Below are 19,926 nucleotides of genomic sequence, written 5' to 3' on the forward strand. Positions count from 1 at the left end.
TCAGGCAGGGGCACAGCACAGAAATGGCATTGGTCGCGTTGGTGGATGATCTCTGGAGGGCTCGGGACAGGGGTTGCTCCTCTGTCCTAGTCCTATTAGATCTCTCAGCGGCTTTTGATACCATCGACCATGGTATCATGCTGCAGCGGTTGAGGGGGTTAGGAATAGGGGGCACCGTTCTGCGGTGGTTCTCCTCCTTCCTCTTCGACCGCTCGCAGTTTGTGTTGGCACGGGGGCAGAGGTCGACCTCGAGGCATCTCGCATGAGGAGTGCCACAAGGGTCGGTCCTCTCGCCCCTTCTGTTCAACATTTATGTGAAGCCGCTGGGTGAAATCATCCGTGGTTTTGGGGTGAAGTGTCATCTGTACGCTGATGATACTCAGCTGTACATCTCCACCCCAGACCACCCCAACGATGCCCTTGATGTGATGTCTCGCTGCCTGGAGGCCGTGAGTGTCTGGATGGGGAGGAACAGGCTCAGACTCAACCCATCCAAGACCGAGTGGCTGTGGCTGCCGGCGTCCCGATATAGTCAGCAGGTGCCATCGCTGACTATTGGGGGTGAATCTTTGCCCCCCACAGAGAGGGCTCGCAATCTGGGTGTCCTCCTGGATGCACGGCTGTCTTTAGAAGAGCATATGACGGCCGTGGCCAGGGGGGCCTTTTATCAGGTTCGCCTGATTCGCCAGTTGCAGCCCTTTCTGGACCAGGACACCTTGCGCACGGTCACTCACGCCCTTGTCACCTCCCAACTGGACTATTGTAATGCTCTCTACATGGGGCTCCCCTTGAAGAGCACTCGGAGGCTCCAACTGGTCCAGAATGCGGCCGCGCGGGTGGTTATGGGCGCAACTCGTTGTGCCCACGTGACACCCCTCCTGCACGAGCTGCACTGGCTCCCAGTGGTCTTCCGGGTGCGAATCAAGGTGTTGGTCATCACCTTTAAAGCGCTCCATGGCACAGGACCCGGGTACCTTTGAGACCGACTTCTGCCACCAATAGCCTCCCACCGGCCAGTTCGCTCCCACAGAGAGGGTCTCCTCAGGGTGCCATCAGCCAAGTTATGTCGGCTGGCGACACCCAGGGGGAGGGCCTTCTCTGTGGGAGCCCCAGCCCTGTGGAATGAACTGCCCCCGGAAATACGTAAGATCTCCGACTTCCGGGTGTTTCGCTGCGTACTGAAGACCCTGTTGTTCCACCAGGCCGGGCTATCAACATAATAATTTTAAATTGGGGTATTTTAAATTTTCAGGGTTTTAAACCGGGCCAAATCTATTTAATTATTTTAATTTTTAATCATTGTTGTCTTGTGTTTTTAAATTGGCTGTACACCGCCCTGAGTCCTTCAGGAGAAGGATGGTATAGAAATAAAATTATTATTATTATTATTATTATTATTATTATTATTATTATTATTATTATTATTATTATTATTGATTTAAAGAAGTTAAAAATAAATTATTGTCTAGATAAGTTTTGAATATTGAGGCTTTTATTAAAAGATTTTAGACCTACTTATATAAAAGAAACAGCTTTTAATGGGAACCAAATTGTTTAGTCATTACAGAGATTTGAGACTTCATGATTTCAGAAATTGGACACTAGAATGAGACTTAAGATTCCAGGCAGAAAAAAAGGTGTAAATTTGCCCTTGGCATCTGGTTAGTACACAGATTTTACAAATGACACAAAACATTATAACATTTGAAATACTCCAGAAGATTTTTGAAGTGGATAGAGTAGGGATGTTCTTTAGCAAAGCAGCTTTGATTGCAAAACCTAGAGTACTGTTTTCAGTCTGTTTTTTTTTTCCAAAAAAACCAATCCCACCATATATCCACTCACTACTTCCTGTAATGAATCTTCATCTGTTAGTCTGGTTTCATTGAGTGAGGCAACGTCAATGCTATAATAGGAAAGTCTGGCTGCTATGTGTGCTGTTCCTCTTTCAGGTCATGATACCTTGTCTCTATCCAGCAAGGTATGAACTGGGCTTGAACAATGACGGTTTTTTAATTCTTTTTTTTTCTTGATTCTCACCTGCTTAAGGAGATTTCTAACTCCCTTCCTTGTGTGGAGTTTTACCCCATAAGACCTGCTCAATCACCCTGGATGCTGCCAGACATCAACACGCCCTTGCAAATATATGTGCATTAAATACACAGAAATAACTCTCTGGTGTAATTATTTCTCAACACTGTGGCAAAATTCCAGCCACAATATGGATATAGTTCATATTTTAGATAGCTATTTCAGCATCATAACATTTTCTCACACTAGAATCCAGGACTAAGCCAACATGTATAAAATATAAGAAGAATGTCTTAATCCCATTTTCTGGCAATGAGATGCGCGTGATGAAACTCTTTAAGCTTCTTTACTACTCTTGGAAGCAAATCTAAAAATAATTTTTGGTTTCTTTCCCCTTTGCATTCCAAAATGTTTGCATTCTTTAATCCTTGTAATACAATATTTTTTGGATAACTCTTTCATCCCCCACCACCCAAAATCAACAACTACAGAATTGGGACTTTGAAGAGATTTATTCTTCACAAAATGCTGTGTCGACTAAATCACCTTAGTTCAAATGAAACAGCTCTTGTTCCCCCTGTACCCCACCCCAATTGCAACTACCAGTGATTGTGTATTTTCTAGAATGGGAAGCCTTAAAATACTATATGTATTTCTTTTCCCGGGATATTTGACCTTGGATCCATTTCAATTGATCTTGGCAGGAATCCAGCTTTTTGCTCTTGGTAGTTTTTGTCTAGCTCTTGCAAAGTTTTAAACTCTTTCCTTATATATAGAGCTTCTTGCTGCTTAAATATTTTCATAATGGCATAGTATCAACCACTTCAACAATATATTCAGAGAAGTGTTGATTCATCAGTTGTAACTCAACATTTGTAAAATCCCTTACACAAATGTTTGAAAAAATTCCAGGATTTAAAATCTTGTATATCTCACATCTATACTTAAGTTTCAAGCCAAAGATCTCACTGATGAAAGGGGTAAATAAAAATAAAGTCATACATCCCAGCAATACAGTGGTTCTCTCCAGAAGCTAGAACAGGAGAGTGTCATCTGACAAAAACTGTTGCTCTGTAGTGGAAACTAGTAGAGACATATTATTGTTCAAAAGGCAACTCAGAACAATATCACTAGTAATTCTTTTTTTGCTAACACCCATTATTTTTGTAATTTATGAAGGGAGAGATTTTCAGGCAGATCATCAACTTGCCTGAAGTTCCAAATGAAACCATCTGAAAAGCTAATAGAGAAGACTTCAAGCAAACATCTAGAGGCAAGATATTTTACTATGTTGAGGCAATTACAGAAAATAATTTTCTCTAGCCTTAAATTCTCCTAGTGAAAATGCTGTGTTTACCTGGTTATCTTTGGGATCATCTCTTCCCAGATAGAATCTGGCCACTCTACACTGTCTTTTTTGAGAAGGATTGTTTGAGATGCCTATTGCCAGGAAGTTAAAGAAGTTGAGATTTTGAGAAAGACCTTCTTGATGTGACCCCTTGATGTGGAACACCTTTCCCTCTGAAGTCAGGTTGGCTTCCATAGAAGAGCAGTAAACATTATTCTCTTCCTGAGAACACTTGTTGAGGAAGTGTTTTTCAGCTACTGTGCATTGTACAAGCCTCAGCTTCAAAGTGGTTTTCAAAGACAACTCAGTTCATTACAGCTTTTATGCTTCACAAAGTGGAGTATGCAGATTCATCACATGTCATATTACTTACCATTGTCATTATGTTCCCTTAAATTAGTTTGCAGAATCATTATAAATGTGTCATATTTCTGACATACATAAGGAGCCTCATGTCTGTAGCAATCTAGTTAAGGCTGTGGTTCTGCTCATTGATGACTTGCAGTTCCTTTTTCACTTGCTTGAAGTTTAATTACCATTTTGAACTTAAATGGGTTCGTGTATCCTTGCGTACAAAGTTATTATGTTAGCATATCAATTTTTGAATTAAAACTATAGGTATAATAATAATGTAATCAATGTCTTTAAGCTTTAAGACTGAATAATTTTAGAAGTTTTGAATCAAACTTGGAAAAATTAAAAAGGTGACTTTGAATCCTATAGCTACCTAAACAAAAAATAGTTATAATAAATGATCTCCTTTAATTTAATAAAGGTTTAAACAAATATTTTAAATTAAAAACAAAAGAAAATATTTATTTCTCTGTTAAGTCAGAAACTGATATTATGTATTATTTCAAATATTCCTTTTGCAGGAAGAAAGAGAAAGAGAAACAGTTTGATGTAGTGGTTAAAGTGTTGGCTGGAAACCAGGAGACTGTGAGTTCTAGTTCCCACTTGGACATGAAAAATCGGCTGTGTGACTTTGGGTCAATCATTCTCTCACAGAGTTGTTGTAGTAGGGAAACTAGAAGAAGGAAGTACTATTGGTATGTTTGCCATCTTGAGTTGTGAAAAAGAAAAAGGACCAGATTTTTAAAAAATGCTAGTATTCCAACAGGAAATTTTGTATTATTTTTATTTGACATTTTAAAATCAGTTTGGACTAGAAAATTCACCAGTGTTAATTATATAACTAAATGAACTGAATAATTCATTCAAATAATTTGTGACTGATACAAGGTATGCTAGTATCTATATATCCTATAGGATGCTTGGAATATCATAGGAATAATTAAGATAGTAAAACAGAAAATAAGATTGGAAACAAAGCATTATTAGTGCTCTATGTTTTATATTATCCATTAAGTAACATCTTCCCAATTAAACATTTGAAGTTTCTATTACCTTACTATTATTCCACACACTTTTTATAAATTATTTTATCAACTCTATAATTTGCTTTTCTGTTTCAATGTAAGTATACATGTTCAGTGAGAAACTACTTGTTGTATGTACTGTATTATTTACACACAGAGAATTGCAGTCTTAATCTTGTCAGAAGATTATGAGAGCTATTAAGACTTGTGTTACAAACCCTCTGTGTCTTTGCATAAACACAATGTTTGTGGAGATGTTTTATATATATATTTCTAATCAAGCATAATGATAATTTATTTCAGCATATATAACAATAATGAGTTGAAACACCTAATCCTATTATGTGAACAGGATATTGCTCTGTTATAATAAACTATTATTAACAATGTCAGCAATAGAGGTCTGGAAAATACAGCTCATAATATAACAGGTTCCCTTTCATAGCTTTTATTTTCTGCAATGTTTTCTTGTCATCTGTTTCAGTATTCTTTTTCCTTCATTCCTAATGTTCTACTGATAACTTCAGTGTTATTCTTGCTCATGTACTGTTAGTTATTAGAAACAGAAAATTATTCGGAGCTCACATCCAACTCAATTATGCACAGGGGAGGATGTGTAGGCAGTTGTTTTTCCCTGATTCCACGCTATCACAGTTAATTGGAAATTATCATATTCTACATGGAAGATATTTCAGTCTAGCTTTTGCAGGCTGTATTTGAGCAGGAAGAATGTGAATAGTTCAGCACTCCAGTGTTTCCTTAATATCCCCGATACAATCACCATATCTGATTGCCTGGTTGGATAAACTGCATACCCTTTCATCCAGCAGTATTTCCCAGCTATAACAAGACTCTTGTCAAGATTTCATGTATTTCATGCATAAGTAATCAAAACAAATACTGCATTTTCCTACATAATTTTCTTGCATATAGGGGCTTGTCACTGATATAATAAACCAAATTTGGTTAATAACCACCTAAAACCCACTATCCTACTTATCAAGCACCATACTTTAACCAAAATTACTTCAATTTTGCATTGTTAAACTTATTTTAGAACAAATCCAAAATGGAGTCTTTTAGTATGGATGACAAGGTAAACTTCAAATTTTGTAATGCAATCTATGAAAATGACAACAGGTACACTCAATAACTGAATTTTGGGATTGGATTGTGCAAACACTGTTGTAAAAATCTGCCAGATATTTATACTGACTCAATTAAGACACAAATATACTGACAGCTTTCTCTTTCAGAGTGGAGAAAGGCATAAATAAATAAGTCATTCTTGTTTTGATCCTAACACAGGAGGTAGGATAGTTTCATACAACCAGTTTTCCCAGATCTCCAAATCCTCATAAACTGAAATACAGCTCTGCAGTTGTCCTCATAACAAATGCTAGGAACTGTTTATGTGTGGAACAGCACTTTCTACTCTCTGATCAATGGAGGTGAACAAAATTTAGCCACCCTGTGCCCCTTGCTCCACCTTTGCCCTATCTTTGCATGGTTCATTGTCACAATAACTTTTTAAAATATACGAGCCTCTGCAAGGAGAGCTGCAATCCTTCCCCAATAAGAGACACAAGAAAGGGCACCATGGTACTTTGGTGCATTAATTCAGTTAAGGACAATTGAATAGTCAGGAAATAGGCAGAAGCAAGAAGTGCAAAGTAGAATAATGAGGAAGATCAGAGGACTGGAAATTAAATTTTATGAGAGACTGAGGCAACTGGATATGTTCACTCTCGAGAAAATAGTGAGTGAAGCAAGATAACACTGAACCTGAAGAAGTATTACATAAAAGGTCAAGATGTGTTCTCTATTGTTCCTGAGTGCAAGGCGCTGTACAGCAGTGATAACTTACATACAAGCAGATTATGGTTGAATGTTAGGAAAAATGCCTAATGATAAGAGGAATTTGACAAAAGAACAAATTACAGTGGACAATGTAATTGATGAGCTCCCTTTCACGAGATATATTTCAGCAGAGGCTGAGCAGCCATCTGTCAGGAATGTAGCAAAATGTATTATTTCACAGAGCTGGGGATTATGTTCTGTTGCCCTTATAATTGTGTGATTATGTGTGCATTGGCTCCTAAAGTCAGGTTTCTAAAGATACCACAATCTCAAAATCTATTTATATATGTAGAGACTTCCAGACTTCCACACCCTATCTCTTAGCCCTGATTCATAGTTCTAAAATGTATTTAGATAAGGCAACTTTCAGTAAAGCTTTTGTATTTGTTATATATAAATTTAGGATTTTATGTATTTATGAAATTTATTTACTACCCATCTCACTGTTGAGTGATTCTGGGTGGCTCAGGTCATTAAAAACAAGAGTATAAAAACATTAAACATTGTTAACAAAATTATCTAAAAATTGAAATTACTTATATTCCAAAATCATACTTTTACCTGATTTTAATTTTCTCTTGATCTTTTTGGTTTTTTATTTTATTCTTACATTTTATAATTGGTACTGTAATTGCTCTAAGGTACCTCAAATGTTGCATATATACAAAGATAAAATATACATCTAATAAATTAAAAAATAACAGAAACAGATCATATTACTTAATATGAATGTTTTTTTATTAAAAAGTTTTTTATTTTATAAACAAACATACAATATATAATCAATCAGTCAATATATCATCTGAATACATCTTTTTTCCATCTTACTCCTCCAATAATTATCATATCTTAATATTATAATTTCATTTATTATTACATTTCCCCCATATTTACTTTTCTATTAAAACATTTATCTATTCAACACTTTTATCCCAACCCAACCTTTGTCCCTCCCTCCCCACCCACCCCCAACTTCCCAGAGCGAAAACAGGGTATAACATTTAACAAGCATAAGCTAAAATATACTAACTAACTACAAAATTCAAAACTCCCACACATACTTTAACTCCCCTTACTCAAATTCATCAACCTCCCTTTTATAAATTCTCAAAATCAATTGAATTAAATTCATTCTTCCTAAATATAAAGACCTTTTTCTTGATGTATAATCCAATAATTTAACAATATTACAAACATTAAAAATCATGGATAAGTTTCATTTCCACACCCTCAAACACCATTCTTTTTCAGCATTACTCCCTAATAAGATTCTAAATTTAAAATTTATCCTCTTTAATCCTTCATAAAATTGAACATTTTAAAACCTTAAACATTTTCTCTCGTATACCTTTTAAGATACTATAATCTTATGTTAAACATTTTAAAAATCTCTTAATACATCAATAAAACATTCTTGATGTCAGCGTTCCAAATTGTGATCTCTTTCAGCGCTGACATAAAAGACACAGGAAGACTTGCTTAATGCTGGGATGAACTTTCACCTAGTTCCTGGCTCTTCAGCAGATAGCGTTACCTGGGCAACAGAGGGAGGGGGGAATTCTTGTGAAGAGAAAGTGCATGGGACGAAGAGATGGATCTGGATAGTGGCCAATGAGACATTGGGGTTGAAGAATGGAAAGGGAGGGGTGTGGAAGAAGGTGCCAATCTTGGCTGCAACAGAGTTCAGGAATGTCGTTCTCTATTCTTAAATAAAGAAAAAAGATTCATTAGAGACTTTGCGTTTGAAAATGAAGTTTATTTAAGATAGCAACGAAACCTGACACTTAATTCATTTCACAAAATATAAATTTCAAAACCTGCAGGAAGATATCCTTCAAATTTTCATTTAACCATTTTAATACCTCCATAACTTTTAAAAAACAATCATTTTACAGTCAGGTCCAGAAATATTGGGACATCGACACAATTTTAACATCTTTGGCTCTATACACCACCACAATGGAGTTGGAATGAAACAAACACAATGTGCGTTAACTGCAGACTGTCAGCTTTAATTTGAGGGTATGTACATCCAACTCAGGTGAACGGTGTAGGACTTACAGCAGTTTGTATATGTGCCTCCCACTTGTTAAGGGACCAAAAGTAATGGGACAATTGGCTTCTCAGCTGTTCCATGGCCAGGTGTGTGATATTCCCTCATTACCCCCAATTACAATGTGCAGATAAAAGACCCAGAGTTCATTTCAAGTGTGCTATTTGCATTTGGAATCTGTTGCTGTCAACTCTCAAGATGAGATCCAAAGAGCTGTCACTATCAGTGAAGCAAGCCATCATTAGGCTGAAGAAACAAAACAAACCCATCAGAGAGATAGCAAAAACATTAGGCGTGGCCAAAACAACTGTTTGAAACATTCTCAAAAAGAAGGAATGCACCGGTGAGCTCAGCAACACCAAAAGACCTGGGAGACCATGGAAAACAAGTGTGGTGGATGACGAAAAATTCTTTCCCTGGTGAAGAAAACACCCTTCACAACAGTTGGCCAGATCAAGAACACTCTCCAGGAGGTAGGTGTATGTGTGTCAAAGTCAACAATCAAGAGAAGACTTCACCAGAATGAATACAGAGGGTTCACCACAAGATGTAAACCATTGGTGAGCTTCAAAAACAGGAAGGCCAGATTAGAGTTTGCCAAACAACATCTAACAAAGCCTTCACAGTTCTGGAACAAGATCCTATGGACAGATGAGACCAAGATCAACTTGTACCAGAGTGATGGGAAGAGAAGAGTATGGAGAAGGAAAGGAATTGCTCATGATCCTAAGCATACCACCTCATCAGTGAAGCATGGTGGTGGTAGTGTCATGGCGTGGGCATGTATGGCTGCCAATGGAACTGGTTCTCTTGTATTTATTGATGATGTGACTGCTTACAAAAGCAGCAGGATGAATTCTGAAGTGTTTTGGGCAATATTATCTGCTCACATTCAGCCAAATGCTGCAGAACTCATTGGACGGCGCTTCACAGTGCAGATGGACAATGACCCAAAGCATACCGCAAAAGCAACCAAAGAATTTTTGAACGGACAGAAGTGGAATGTTATGCAATGGCCAAGTCAATCACCTGACCTGAATCCCATTGAGCATGCATTTCACTTGCTGAAGACAAAACTGAAGGGAAAATGCCCCAAGAACAAGCAGGAACTGAAGACAGTTGCAGTAGAGGCCTGGCAGAGCCTCACCAGGGATGAAACCCAGCGTCTGGTGATGTCTATGCGTTCCAGACTTCAGGCTGTGATTGACTGCAAAGGATTTGCAACCAAGTATTAAGAAGGGAAAGTTTTATTTATGATTATTATTCTGTCCCATTACTTTTGGTCCCTTAACAAGTGGGAGGCACATATACAAACTGCTGTAAGTCCTACACCGTTCACCTGAGTTGGATGTACATACCCTCAAATTAAAGCTGACAGTCTGCAGTTAACGCACATTGTGTTTGTTTCATTCCAACTCCATTGTGGTGGTGTATAGAGCCAAAGATGTTAAAATTGTGTCGATGTCCCAATATTTCTGGACCTGACTGTATATCCAAAACTAATTGTAAGAAAACACTTCCTTTATATCATTGTCTTAAAATAACCTTTAAAAATACCAATTTAATTAAGATTTCAATTTATTACTAAAATCCTCCCCCCAAAAAGAATTAATCTTCTATTCTTCCCTTCTTTCTATATTTTTTCCAGTCCTTCTTCTTCAATAATTTTTTCAACATTGCTCCTCCCCCTAATTTTATTTTCAAAAATTTTTGAATTTTGATTTGAGGTTGATGTATCTTGAAAGCTCACTCTCTTCTTGAAATCATTTTCTCTGGTTTAAAACCCCCATTTCGACTCTTCTTGCTTGTATAATCAATCAGTTCATTCCTTTGTCTATAAAGCCAAGAATTGTTATCATAAAGTTTATCAGCTTGCAATAAAGAGTCTACTTGTTGCTTTTCTATTAATTGAGTGGAAGCGTCTACCAAGACCTCTGTTTCAACTGTGCCAACCTCCATTTCAATCCTGACAGCCTCTTTCTCCTCCAGAATCAAAATCCTCTGTTTAATTTCCTCCTGTTTTCCAGCCAACAAATCATTATAATTCTCCAAGCTATATTTTTGAAAAGTTCTTTCAATTGATTCCAAAAGAGCAGAGTTAAAAGAGTCTAAAAGTTCTTGAAAAACCTTTACAGTCACAACTTGAGAATTTGCTGATTCACCAAACAGTGATCCTCCAGCCCTGATGTCAGCCATGTTTCAGTCTTCACTTTATATTTATCCAGCTATCAGGTCAACAAATCCAACTATTTTCCACACAGTGTAAAGATGTAAATTAATTGAGGTCAATACCAAATTCTTTTCCATGCCACTTCCACTTTAAATCTTTTTCTTAGGGTGTAATCCAGTAGCTGTATCAATGTTACAAGCGTTAACAAGCGTTAACAAGCACTTTCACTAAGCTTTTGCTTTCACACCCTCAGGCACTATTTTCTGCATTTTTAAACGGAGTTAAAGTGTTACTTCTGTTTTTTTCTTTTTTGTTCTCCTGATTTGCTCTGCCAGCACCCAAAGTCCAAATTCTTTATGATCCTTAAAATTGTGTTGCTGGTGTGGATGCGATGCCTCCGTCTGCATGAAGCAGACTCGTCCCGGATTCGGAGCAATGAAGGACTTACAGGGAGCTCACCCTGCAATCCCCAGGCTTAAAAAGACAAACCTGGGGGTCTAGGGGAGCTCTACCCAGACCCTTTGGTTCTTCTCTCCCCCTTTTTCCCAGAGGGAGATTTTCAAGCCGCTGAACAGCTGGTTTTCGCTGTTCTAGCGGCTAACGAAATCACGGGGCTGGAGCTCCTGAAGGAGCGTCTCCTCTGCGATCGCAGAGCCACCGGAAGTTCCCTTAATATGAACGTTATTTCCTAATTAAATGAGTTGTGAAGCCTTCAAAATCTAAAGAAAATTAAATACATTTTTTATTCAGAACCTTATGATTTGAACAATTTCTTCAAGAATCTTCATGAGCAAGAAAGGATTGTGTTGAGAACACAAAAGGGAGGCATCACTGTGGTTTAATGTTTAGTTTTACATGAAAATTTGCCCTAGCCAAAACATATGTCAGTCATCTCTTTTATCATTTTATCATGTTTAACCACTCATAGGATTAGAAATAGGACTATTGTGTGAACAAAATGATTAAAAGCAGCCATCTCAATTGCCTTGAGTTTCCATAGGAGAGATAGAATATTGTGAATACCTCATTGTGGGACAGCATAATGACTACAACTCTGAAAGAGGCATTGTGTTCACTCCATTTTCAAGCTACTGCCTTGTATACACTTGTACTTGACAAATGTTGTTCTATATCCAATCTTCCCTATGTGGGGAAAGTGGTGGAACAACAACTACAAAGTGCCTACAACAAATGGATTATTTAGTTTCATGAGAGCCAGGATTCAGATTCTGGCACAGGGACTGAAAATACATTGGTCATGCACATAGAGGAGTTGGGCAAGGCTTGGATAATAGGAACATGACTGTCCTTGTCTTGCTAGATAGCTTTTGAATTTTTGAACAAAGTATGCTTCTGGACTGCCTATGAAGTTTGGAAGTTGGTGGCACAATTTTACAGTGGTTCTAGTTCTTCTTAAGACATTCTAATTAGTTCTCGAGCTGGGTGGGGAAAGTTCAGCCCTTTGGTGATACATTATGTGATGCCTCAGGGCTTGGTCCTACTCCTATTCTTTTATGCATCTGTACGAAACCAATGGGAAATGTCACCCACAAGTATATTATCAATATGCAGATGATGGCCAGTTATACATCTCCACTTTGGGATGAATGAGGTTATTGTGGAAGCTTTGATCCAGTGTTTGTAGACTGTCAGAACCTGAATAGGGAGGAATAGGCTCAACCTAAGAGACAATGACTGACTTATTTTTGACTCTTTGTAGGATTGTGCTCTATATGGACAACAGGCTTGCTACCTTGCATTTGTCTTGGACTTATGGCTTCTTCTAGAATAGCAATTGGAAACTGTAGCCAGGATGACTTTTGTCCAATTTCAGCTGGGGTATCAATTTTGGGCTAACTTAAAACTGGGGACATTGAAGAGGGTCACTCATGATCTTGTCTTCTCCCACATGATTTATTTATGCATTAGTTTTATAGTGTTGCTTATCTCATTTTCCTGACTCTGGGCAGCTTACAAAGTTGAAAATATAACAGAATAATAGAAAAACAACCAAAGAATATGACCACACAAATTGTAAAACATTAACAATAAAAACTATTAAAACTGTAAAACATATGATTTGTGGGATAGTATGGTATCATTCATTTTCCTAACAGTACCACGTAACAGTTTCTTCACCAACATCACTGAATCTCCAGACCATGTCTTCAGTCTCTTTCAAAAGGCTAACAAAGTCAGAGCCAATCTCACTTTATCTGGGATGATGTTTCACAGGCTGAGCAATATGACAGCAAATGCTCTCCTTCTGTGTCTTGACAGATGACATTCCTTTCTGGATAAGACACATTTTTTTCTACTTCCTAATAGGAAAGATCATAGATGTGATTGGGAGAGGTGGGCCCTCAGATATCCCAGTTCTATGCCATGTAGGGCTTTATAAGTAATTACTAGCACCTTGAATTCAGAAGAAAACCGGTAGCCAATTCAATTTGTGGAGCAGACAAATATTACATGATGATGTAGGTGCAGACTGTCCACACCACCAATTTTGCACCAATGGAAGCTTCCAGATGGTCCTCAAGGGAAGCTCTATGTAGAGCCCATTACAGTAATCCAAGGAGGAGGTGATCAGAGCATGAGTGACTGAACATAGGACCTTGTGGTTCAGGAATTACTGTAATTCTGCTGTACATTATACATGAAACTGCAACTAATCCAGAATACAGAGGCATGGGCAATTATGGGCATATCTCCTTGGGCTGCATTGGTTACCATTTGACTTCCAGATGTAATTCAGGAAACCTGTAGTTTCTCAAGCTATACAACTTGGTTTTCCAAGGACTGTCTTCCATGACTTCTCCTGGCTTGTACAATTGGGCAGAGTTGCCATGCCCCAGAACCCATCTACTAAATAGATCCTATCAGGCCCAGCTGATGGGATTTAAGAAACATGCCTTCTCTGTCACAGCACTGCTCTCTGGAACATCCTCCCCTCTTCTTCAAAATACATCTGGCCTCCACCCTGGCCATATTCAAAAGAGCTTTGAAAATCAGGCTCTTTCTCCATGACTTGGGTTAAAATCTTGCATGTGTCATTGCCTTTTAATGGTTGTTCTTCTTTTTGGCTGGGGCATTATTTTAAATAAATAAATGAATATCAGCTTTACATGGGATCACCTTAAAGATGACCTGGAAAATTAAGTTGGTGAAAAATCCAATGGCCAATATGCTTATTGGACAGTCTTGTTACTATCACATACCACTATTGCTCTTGGAGTATCACTGGCTATTGATATATAGCCAGTGGGCAAGATACCCAAGCCCTAAATGAGTCAGAGCCTGGGTATCCTCAAGACCATCTATTGTATACAGAATGTATTCTGCATATATTCTGCCTGCCCAGTCATGGGACACTGAGAATGTCTGTTGAAAATCCCCAATTATCAAGAAATATGATGGGAGGATGCCCAAAGCAACAATTTTTGTGATGACTCTCCTTTTTGGAACTGCTGGCTTCTGAAATAAATAATATTATTTATTCTTTGGCCTTCTGAAAGATAGTAGAAACTTGACTGTTCCAAAAGGCCTTTTGGACAAGCCCTCTAGAATTTCTGGTACTAAGGATTATTATATTAATTATAATTTGTACTTAATTTTATATTGTATTTCTGTTATTGTATACTATTATTTATTGGTATTACTATTTCCTTGGATGCAGTTGTTGTTTTTGTAGCCCACAGAAGCTAGCCTTGATTGGATTAATATATAAAATATAAATGTAATAAATAAATCAGCCCCTTAAACTATGCAAATAATGTAACAAAATACATTTATAAGGTGGAAAAAATGGTCTTTTCAGGATATATTAACAAATGGTCCTTTCAGGATATATTAACAAATGGTTTAAATAAATAATTTGCTGTCTGCTTTAAAATTCTCTTTTTGACAATTAAGCCATCCACATGTGATATATTTGTGCATATATGGCATTCAGTTGAAGTCTATAGATGTCAAATATTGAGTGAGTTGGAGGATAAGCCTATTTCTCTCCCCCCCCCCCCCCGCTTCTTGAGCTAATTGTTTTTCCACTGGGTGTGCATGAGCACTTCATGCAAAGTGGGAAAAACTGAGAACATAGCAGGAGACAGAGAATATGTGCATTATATTCTAGTTCTGAGCAGGAGAAAGTGACATATATACATCAGGATCTCCTGCCTGAGGAGGATGAGTCAAATTACTACATTGTATTTCTGTTATTCTATATCATTGCTTGTTAGTGTTAGGATTTCTTCAAATGCAGCTGTTGCTTTTGTTATCCTTAACCGAGGAGGTTTATAAGTGCATAAATTCATAAACTATAAATGCAATAAATGAATCTGCATGTGCTATGATGACATCACAGTTACTTTCTAAAACATCTCTTGGAGAAATATTGCCTTTATGCATTTTGATCTCTTCCTCCCCCCTCAATATTTAAGAGAAAATGGGGAAGAAAAAAACCAGGAAGATACAAACAAAGGTGTAACATTTCTCCTTCACTCATGGGAAGAATTCTTACTATACTCAAGACTTTTGAGAGTTTGCGATTATGATTATTCAAGGATCACTGAACAAACGTGGTGGGTTACTCTGAAGCCAATCCTCATATTTGAACTACTGGGACATGGAAGTCAGAATACAACTGGAAGGGACCTTGGAGGTCTTCTAGTCCAACTCCTTGCTCAAGCAGGAGACCCTATCCCATTTCAGACAGGCGGCTGCCCAGCCTTTTCTTAAAAACCTCCGGTGGTGAAGCACCTACAACTTCTGAAGGCAAGCTGAGAAACATGTTTCAACATGTTTCAACATGCCTGAGAGGGTAAACCAGCGTCAAGACGAGCAGAACAGGTGCGAGAAGTGCAGGCGCTTTTGAGGAAAAAAGGTCTCCCCAATGCTTTTGGCGGGGTTGGGCGGGGGGCCCTCCGGGGCTTCTGTGAGGGGAAAAGGAAGCGCACTGGGACCCTAGGGGGGAGGCACATGGTGAAGTCGGTAGCAGGCATCTGGCGCCCTCTGAGGGGAATGGCTGCTTCGTTGGCTGTGGGGGGTAGAAAAGAGCATTTATCGTCGGGGTTGGGGGGGGGAGGGGGAGGGGGAGGAAGGTGGTCGCGAGGAGGCACGTGCCGCGTGCAGGTGGCGGAGTTTCCCCACCTCCCACCCCCTCTCCGTCTTCCTCCCCCCTTTCGCTCGCGCCCGGTAACGGTCTCTAACGGTTTCTCACCCACCGCATTCTGAGGCAGCCGCTGGCGTCAGAAGCGGGGAATCTCGCGCCCGCACCAAACCGAGGGATGGGGTGGGAGGGAGGAGGACGCTGACACGCGGTGACCGCTTCGCTTGCCCTCGTCAGCCAGCCAGCCAGCCAGCCAGCAGGCGGCTCGTGCCTGCCTCGCCTCTCTTTCGCTCTCGCCCTGTCCCCTCCGCAGAGCAGGAGGGGGCGGCGACCGGGCAGGGCAGGCGGGTGAAAAAAAGGGGGGGGGTCTGTCAGACACCGGTGTCCCCCATGAGCTCCGGTGGGGGAGACGGTGGTAGCCCCGGCGGCGGGGATCTACCGCAGCAAAAACCCACCTCTCCTTCTGTGCCGCCTGGGACAGCAGCTGGGAAAGCGACTGGAGTCCCGCCCGGGCCGGGCCCTAGTAACCGCTCCGCGAAGGGCGGGACTGGCCAGAGCGAGAAACCCGAGACCCGCTCGGTGTGTAGTAACAGCAGCTGGGAAGCCGGCGGGGGCGGTGCCGGCCCCATCTGCAAGATCTGCTTCCAGGGCGCTGAGCAGGTGAGCTCTGGGGTAGAGACGGGCTCAGAGAGGAGCGGGGAGAGTGGGGGGGAGAGTCTTCCATTGACAAGGGTGGGCAGGCAGATTTGCAGCCTGTCATCCCCCCCCATCCTGCCCCCCCCCCCAAATCAGGCAGCAATTGTAGTCCTGAGACCCGATTGGGAACCACAGAGAGTCTCGTGCTTCTAAATGACAGGTTAAGATGCCTTAAATGACTTTCAGGGAGGAAGAAGCAGAAAAGGAGGGGGGTCCCGCACGCGCCTCCGCCCCCGCTCCGTTTGTTATATCTCCCTTAAGGCATACTGCTTCTTCAAATACGATTAGTGAAATAGTAGTAACTCCACGGGCTGCTCATCAGCACCACGGACAGCGCCGGGGGGGGCTGCTTTAGAAAAGCACTGCAGAAAAGAGGAAGTGAAGAATCCGGTTTCTGCTTTCGCTGCTGGGTTGAATCATCATAATATTGTAGTAGGCGGGGTTAAGCTCCCAGACTAGACATGCTACCTCTTATATGACGAGGTGATAGCATGGTGGTGGCACCTTTTGACATTCAGTAAGAACAAGTAAGGGTAACTTTCTTGTTACAATGGCAAGTTGCATAGAGGCTTGCTAATACATCTGCAGGTCAAAGAATCCGGTATTAATTAACCATTAGCTGTTTTCGGACATAGAGTTGCAGGGTTGAATGCCTTTCAATCAAGATAACTTATGCAATTCACTTAAATAAATAGGTGGCTTAGATCAGTATAAATTGTAAACTATCACCTTATAACAGCCTAGTTTTGTATACTTAATAATGCTGCAATGTGTGTGTGTGTGTGTGTGTGTGTGTGTGTGTGTGTGTGTGCGCAAGCGCGCGCCTATATAGACATTTATTACTGGCCTGTGTTAATTTTTATATGGGAGTATCAGTATGAGTGCAGCCTAAATCAGGATGCACCTTCATTTGGATCAAGAATCACACTTATGTATAGCAGAAATTACATTCCAAAACAGCAAACTAGACCAGGACTAAAATAAAAATTGTTTAATTTGAGGGTAAACTTCAGATCAAAGTAATTTAATACAGACAATATTATTGCTTTCCCAATGCCACAGTAAAAAGTATAATTTTGTTGCAAGTTTTCACAGTTTTGGGGATGTGTACCCCTTAGATGTTTTTTTCTGCATGGATATTAAGGAAGTTGGTATATGCTTAGATTACCACCTGATGAAGTTTCATTTCCCCCATTCCAGAGGAGGATCTATTAAGATGTCCTGACTCCAGAGGTTTATGAAATCTGATAGATTCTTGAATTTCCAGTGTATTTTCCTGAAGCAAGTATCAATTATTCCATTAATGTTCATGATGATATATTAATCATCAGGAACATTGAGAAAACAGAAGGGCTGAGAAAACAGAAGGGCCCTTCAAAGCTTAACTCAGTTCAGTGAACTGCAAACAAGTGGGTTGTAAATCACAGATATATTAATGGTTATAAATTGTACATCATCCTGAAAATTGAGATTGAGAATAGCAGGGAACCAAGCAGTAGTAATGTTTCTAATCCATGATAAGAATTAAAATTCCAGCAAGAAGTACCAAAAATATCAGGTTCAAGGGTAGCAGATGTCATGTTTCATCCAAGAGCCAGGAAAAGTACAATTTTAGAAATGGTGCCATTGGCAGAGTACCCAAGTAACTTTCTCATTCCATCCAGGGACATCTCATAATAGCCCTGATTAATTATGTTTGGACTCTGCAAAACTTTTGCTTCAGTTCCAGCTTTCAATCTTTTATATTTTAATCCAGATCTGATCTTGTTCCCAATCCTAAATGTATTGCCTTTTCTACAATTAGATCAGGAATGTAAAGGTCTGTATCCATTGCCTCATGGTACATTAGGCTCCTCAGCTTCTAAGATGATAGGTTCATTTGCTTAGGATTTTTATATATGTAGCTGGACCCTGAAAGAGCCATTGAGACAATCACTAAATGTACTCTTTGACAATGTTGGAGAGCCGTGGTGACGCAGTGGTTAGAACACAGTATTGCAGGCTACTTCTGCTGATTGATGACTGCCAGCAGTTCGGCAGTTAGCTAAAGGTTGACTCAGTCTTCCATCCTTCCGAGGTCGGTAAAATGGGGATCCAGATTGTTGGTGGCAATATGCTGATTCAGTAAACTGCTTAGAGAGGGCTGTAAAGCACTGTGAAGCGGTATGTAAGTCTAAGTGTTTTTGCTATATGAAATCTAACATACAAACACATTCTCAGGTTTTCTGGAAATGGAAATAAAGCTAGCCAAGAAATAACTGGATTGTATATGGTTCAAATTTATATTGAAACTAACTGAGTTTGGCTTAGTATATTCAGTTACATCTACAATGGCAACAAAAGTCTTATTTTGTATCCTCCATTGCTTTCTTAGGTAGCCAGGCATAATTCTTCAGAAAACAAACAAACAAACAAACAAACAAACAAACAAACAAACAAATTTTCTTACTGCCATTTACTCTGCAAGGCTCAGTTCAGGAGTCCTCATACACCCATTGTAACAGATTAGTGAGACATTTTGAGGATACAATAATTTATTTTCATGGTCCTTAAAACACTGTTTTTGATATCCATTGTACTGAAGTATCTAGTATGTGTCACCTGAGATAAATGAGTGGGATTGTTTCCAGTTTTCATAGTATATGGGTAAAATGTTTGTAATGTATTGCCTATTCTTGAATGGATACAGAGAGTTGTAGATGTATTATGTAATGGAATAGTTCCACCACCTCGAAAGGAGTCAGTGATCTGTTCATTCCTGAAGAGGCTGTCTCTATGTTAAGAGAATTTTGTCCTATTAGGATAAAATATTTTGGGGAAAATATATTTGCGAAATTAATATTGTGAAGTCAATGTCCATGTATTGATAAAAACAGTTTTTGTAAAATTTAAAAATAGGTTTATTTAAATAAAATGTATAATGTTCCCCATTGGCTTTTGCCATTGATTTTTCCTACAGCGGATGTTTCTCTCAGAATTATGGTTGATTTATTGAGAAATACAGCCTTTATAATAATATTATTATTATTAATAATAATAATAATAATAATAATAATAATAATAATAATAATAATAATAATAATAATAATAATAATAATTTTATTTCTATACCGCCCTTCTCCCAAAGGACTCAGGGTGGTGTACAGCCTATTAAAAACACAAAAATATACAGACATCAATTAAAAAATAATTTAAATTATTAAATAATTTCAGCCAAATTAAAACCCAAAAATTTAAAACATCCAGTTTAAAATCCTTTACATTGATAGCCCAGCCTGGCAG

General features: G+C 39.1%; 1 protein-coding gene across 1 annotated transcript in view; it reads left to right on the plus strand.

Annotated features, from left to right (window-relative positions):
* Nucleotides 1-16,338: 16,338 nt before the first annotated feature.
* MARCHF11 (membrane associated ring-CH-type finger 11) overlaps nt 16,339-19,926 on the plus strand; it is a 30,038-nt gene continuing 26,450 nt past the window's right edge. The window contains exon 1 of the mRNA XM_070942585.1: nt 16,339-16,608. Coding sequence (XP_070798686.1) covers nt 16,339-16,608 — 270 coding nt within the window. The remainder of the gene's footprint in view (nt 16,609-19,926) is intronic.

The sequence above is a fragment of the Pituophis catenifer genome, unplaced genomic scaffold, assembly GCF_029215685.1.
Source record: "Pituophis catenifer annectens isolate HBS135680 unplaced genomic scaffold, rPitCat1.0.hap2 SCAF_3, whole genome shotgun sequence".
Lineage (NCBI taxonomy): Eukaryota > Metazoa > Chordata > Lepidosauria > Squamata > Colubridae > Pituophis > Pituophis catenifer.